This window comes from Austrofundulus limnaeus, unplaced genomic scaffold (assembly GCF_001266775.1).
Source record: "Austrofundulus limnaeus strain Quisiro unplaced genomic scaffold, Austrofundulus_limnaeus-1.0 Scaffold2426, whole genome shotgun sequence".
In the NCBI taxonomy this organism is placed as follows: domain Eukaryota; kingdom Metazoa; phylum Chordata; class Actinopteri; order Cyprinodontiformes; family Rivulidae; genus Austrofundulus; species Austrofundulus limnaeus.
In genome coordinates, this window is record NW_013954828.1 from 9,848 (window position 1) to 14,028 (window position 4,181).

At 37.9% G+C, this 4,181-nt stretch overlaps 1 protein-coding gene across 1 annotated transcript in view; it reads right to left on the reverse strand.

Moving 5' to 3' along the window:
• Window positions 1-998: 998 nt before the first annotated feature.
• The window catches only part of LOC106510981 (mannosyl-oligosaccharide 1,2-alpha-mannosidase IA), a gene marked incomplete at its 5' end in the record, with an annotated part of 6,654 nt that continues 3,471 nt past the window's right edge, over window positions 999-4,181 (reverse strand). The window contains 1 exon segment of the mRNA XM_013999717.1: window positions 999-2,188. Within this exon segment, the coding sequence (XP_013855171.1) occupies window positions 2,062-2,188 (127 nt within the window).

The window sequence follows — 4,181 nt, forward strand, 5'->3', positions numbered from 1 at the left end:
ATAAGGCTTTTATTCATTATATTTTGACAAAATGCAATTTTTGTTAACATTTTAGTCAAAACACTATATTTGCCTTTTTCTCCTTAAACAACTTTTGGACTTAAWKCTRGTTTTGATGTGATGACTCACACTTTATAAGATGAAACAGTCTTTAAATATACATAAATCTAATCTGTACTTGGATTAGTGCAGATTATAAGTAAATTACTGGCTGTGGGGATATTTTTCTGTTTGGTAGAACAACCAAATGCAGCTGTTTTAGGACTTTAGTTTAAATAAGTAAATGCAGCCGGACACAATTTCTACTTTGTTTATTTATTTATTTGCAGAAAAAGGCTAAAAAATACAATAAAATAAAAACAACTGGACTTTTATTCTGAAGGTGAAGACGTTTCCCTTATTATCCAAGAGGATTTCTCAATTCAAACAACAGGAAGCAAAACGTCTTCAAATTCAAAATAAAAGTTTTGTTTTTAACCTTTTTCTGTTTCATCATGATGACAGATTATTCAGATTATTCAGATTATTCACCGGCATCTTGTTTTTTTTTTAACATTTCTGATCTGAGGAGCTCCTTCAAACCTGTAAAAACCTTAGAGATTTCTTTTTGCAGGAGGTGCAAACCTCTCTCCTTCCCCTCACGAAAAAAAGAAATAAGTTTAGTTCTTAAAATAAACTCACAGGACTGTTGTAATCTGGGTAATTGCAGATTTTTAAAGATGTCTGCAGAGGTTTGGTTCAGCTCTGATTATCTGTAACGTCAATGTTTAACCACTYGATGTCGCTGCAGTCCAGGAAACAACAGAGCTTTTATTTATTTATTTATTTATTTTGGTTTGAATCATCAGAATCTGTAAAAATAAAATAAAACTAAAGTCTGTTTTTATTCTAGCCTCTGATGGAACTTCGGTGGTCTGATCTCCCACTTATCTCCCTTTTCACCAACTCTTCAGTTTCTTTTTTCAAGCTGAAGTTTCTCTGAATAACAAATCAAAAGGTCGAAGTAATCCTTTAATCCACGTCTAGTTTTGGTCTAATCCTCATCAGAGACACGGGAACTTACTTAAAGCTGAAGGAAGTGAATATTCTCCTCGGTGTTTTTGTGCGAGCTGCCTCTCCGTCACACTCCTCTTCATCAGTGAAGGCACTAAATCCAAGACTAAAACTGGACTCAATCCTGGCGTCAGGAGAAATCTTTCAACTTTGGAAGAAAAAAATAAAAATAAATAAAACYGAAAGAGCGACACAAAAACACACCTTTAGTCTGAATGTGGACCAAAACAACAGGTCAGTATGGCTTTCTGTGGGGGTGAAGGTGAGTCCTCACAGAGGAGAGAAGATCCTGCAGCCGAGGACGTGAAACCCAGACTCTGGGTCACAGACAGTAAACAAAAGGGAATGTGCAAACGAGTTCTTTGTAAAGAAAATTAACAAAACTAGAGAGAAAGATTTGGACAAACGCTCAGCTTAAAACCCCGCGCTCCGGTGGAAATGACYGGATGAAAAAGTGGGCGGGGCAAAGAGTCGCTGTGTGTAAACATGAGAAGGTGAAACAAGCGGCAGGTAGAAAAACGCTGCGACTGCTCGCTCTGAGGAAGGAGAGGAGCTCCCAAAGTTTACAGAAGTTCTGCTTGTGCTGCGTCGTTCCCTTCACCTCCCACAGACACACACACACTGAGAAAAACAGCAAATCCAAACTTTTTCAACAAAACTGGCTCGAATTCAGGTGAAAAAAACAAAACGAGGTGAAGTAAAGTTTGTTCGTTTACAGATCGGCTGGTTTCTCCCTCACAGAAACAAGAAGAAAACGGACCCAGCAGCTGATCGTCTGCAGGTTCTGGTCTCTGAACACAAACCTGAGTTTCCAACAGCCGACACTTTTTTCTGGCTTTAAACAACAACAGTGGATCCACAGAGCGAAATTCACCTCAGTGATCCGAAACTTAAAACATTTAAAAAAAGAAAAGAAAAGAAAATGTGATCAGGAGAAATCTGCAGCCACTTCCTGTTGCAGACAAACAGCTGAAGGCTCAGATGTACAGGATGAGAGGTTCCGGTCCACTACTCCACCTCGTTGGGTCGGTCCGTTTGATCCTTCCTGATGACGGGCAGGGGGTGGGCCTCCGTGTTGAACACCCAGTGATCGAACGGGAGGTGGTCGTCGTCAGAGAACAGCAGGTACAGATACCTGGGGCAAACAGGAAGTGGGCGTTAGCAGACAGGAAGTAACAGACAGGGTTCTTACGATGCAACAAAAACTCTCTGAACGTTTCAGCTCAGTTTCTTCACATAAATTATTTGATTTAGAAACATTAACTTTTTAATATACAGCAGGTAAACAGCAGTGGTGGGCAGCGCTAATCCAAAAATTAGCTCCGCAATTTCTGTAACGCTTATGAAAATATTTAGGTCCACAACCTCAAAAGCGCTGATGTCATAGAAAAACTAGCAGAAGCTAATTTTAAAGCGCAAGTTCAGTGATTTCCTGAAACAGAACTTTAGCTCCTGGTGTAAATATTAAAAAGTTGTTGAGGATTGCTAGTTCGGCTGCRTCTTTGTCTTTTTCTTTTGTTTGTTGTAGATTTTTCATTAAAGAAGCATCAATAAAGTAATTTTAAAACTGTTTATTGGAAAACTGAAGCGATGCATTCTGGGTACATGACGGATTTGATTTGTGATGGGAAACYAAAGCACAGAGTACAGGAAACTATCTTCCCTTCAAAATAAGAGCTTGGATTTTAAAGTTTTCCATGTAGTTGCTCTAGTTGACCACTAGATGTCAGTCTTCACCAGCATAACATCTTTAAATCATTTCTTTTTAAAATCATTTCTGAGTCTTTATAAGGACATTAAATATTCCTCATTAAAATGAAAAAATTAGGATTCAGACCAAATATTTATGTATTATTGTAACCAGCAAGACAAATTAAATAATATCTCTGGATCTACTAATGATATCAGGATGATCCAAGTATCAAAATATAGATTTTAAAGCCAAGAATGTGAAAATATGATGAGGTCATTATSACCAAATTTGACTTAATCCTTATTTTGATATGATGGGTCACATATTAGCTGAAAGACGCTAACATGAGCACAACAATGTTGAACTTTGCAGAAGAATAACAGTAAGGAACTCTTATTGTGATCATTTTCAGCCACATCATCCAGACCCAACCTGTCAGGTCCAGCTGTTAAATCAGCTAAACCTGGTCAAACTGAGTGATTTCTGGTATTTTTATATAAAACCCAGATCCAGAAACACATCATGGTTCTGATTGTTGGTCTGTGTTTCCTGCTTCTGACTTGATATCATGAGGATTTACAGAAACCGTTTGGTCTCAGCCGCCTCAGGGACTCTGAAGACGAAGACATCGACTCTCCAGTGGAGTTTTTAAGTTTTGGGACTCTTTGCTTTAGAGTGTTTTACGTTAGTCCCAAATATATTCTGCAGTATTTACAGGCAGTCCTGCTGAGGAGGAGATGAGACGACTGTGGAACTGAGCTCAGACCAGTTTATAGAGCCTGAAGTGATGAAGTGTTGCTGATCACTCATCAAAAACAAAAAGAAACAGAATAATTCATCAAACACGGGGTATAAAAGTAAACACATAAAAACTTTTTTTTAAAAAGGGCAGTTGTTGGACAAGAAAGAAGCTCAGGTTTCATCATGAAGGGAAACAGAATCAATAAAAGCAAAGCAACGACTCTGGGTAAGATTTTTTTAAATTTAAACTCATGATAGTCCACAGCCTGCTGCCCTCTCTGCAGTGGTGGGCAGCGCTAATCCAGAGATTAGCTCCACAATTTTTAAAGTGCTTTAAAAAATAATTAGGTCCACAACTTCAAAAGCGCTTCTGCCATAGAAAAACTAGCAGAAGCTCATTTTAAACTGTAAGTACAGTTTGACACTTACTAGCTGGCAACAATTCATAAACAATATATGTACAACACTGCCAACTAGTGGTGTATGAACCCTTTTACAACTTAATCCTACAACCGCTGATTGCTGGGGATGTGATTTCCTGAAACAGACCTTTAGCTCCTGGTGTAAAAATTAAAAAGTTGTTGAGGATTGCTAGTTCGGCTGCTTCTTTGTCTTTTTCTTTTGTTTGTTGTAGATTTTTCATTAAAGAAGCATCAATAAAGTAATTTATTCTGGGTACATGACAGATTTGATT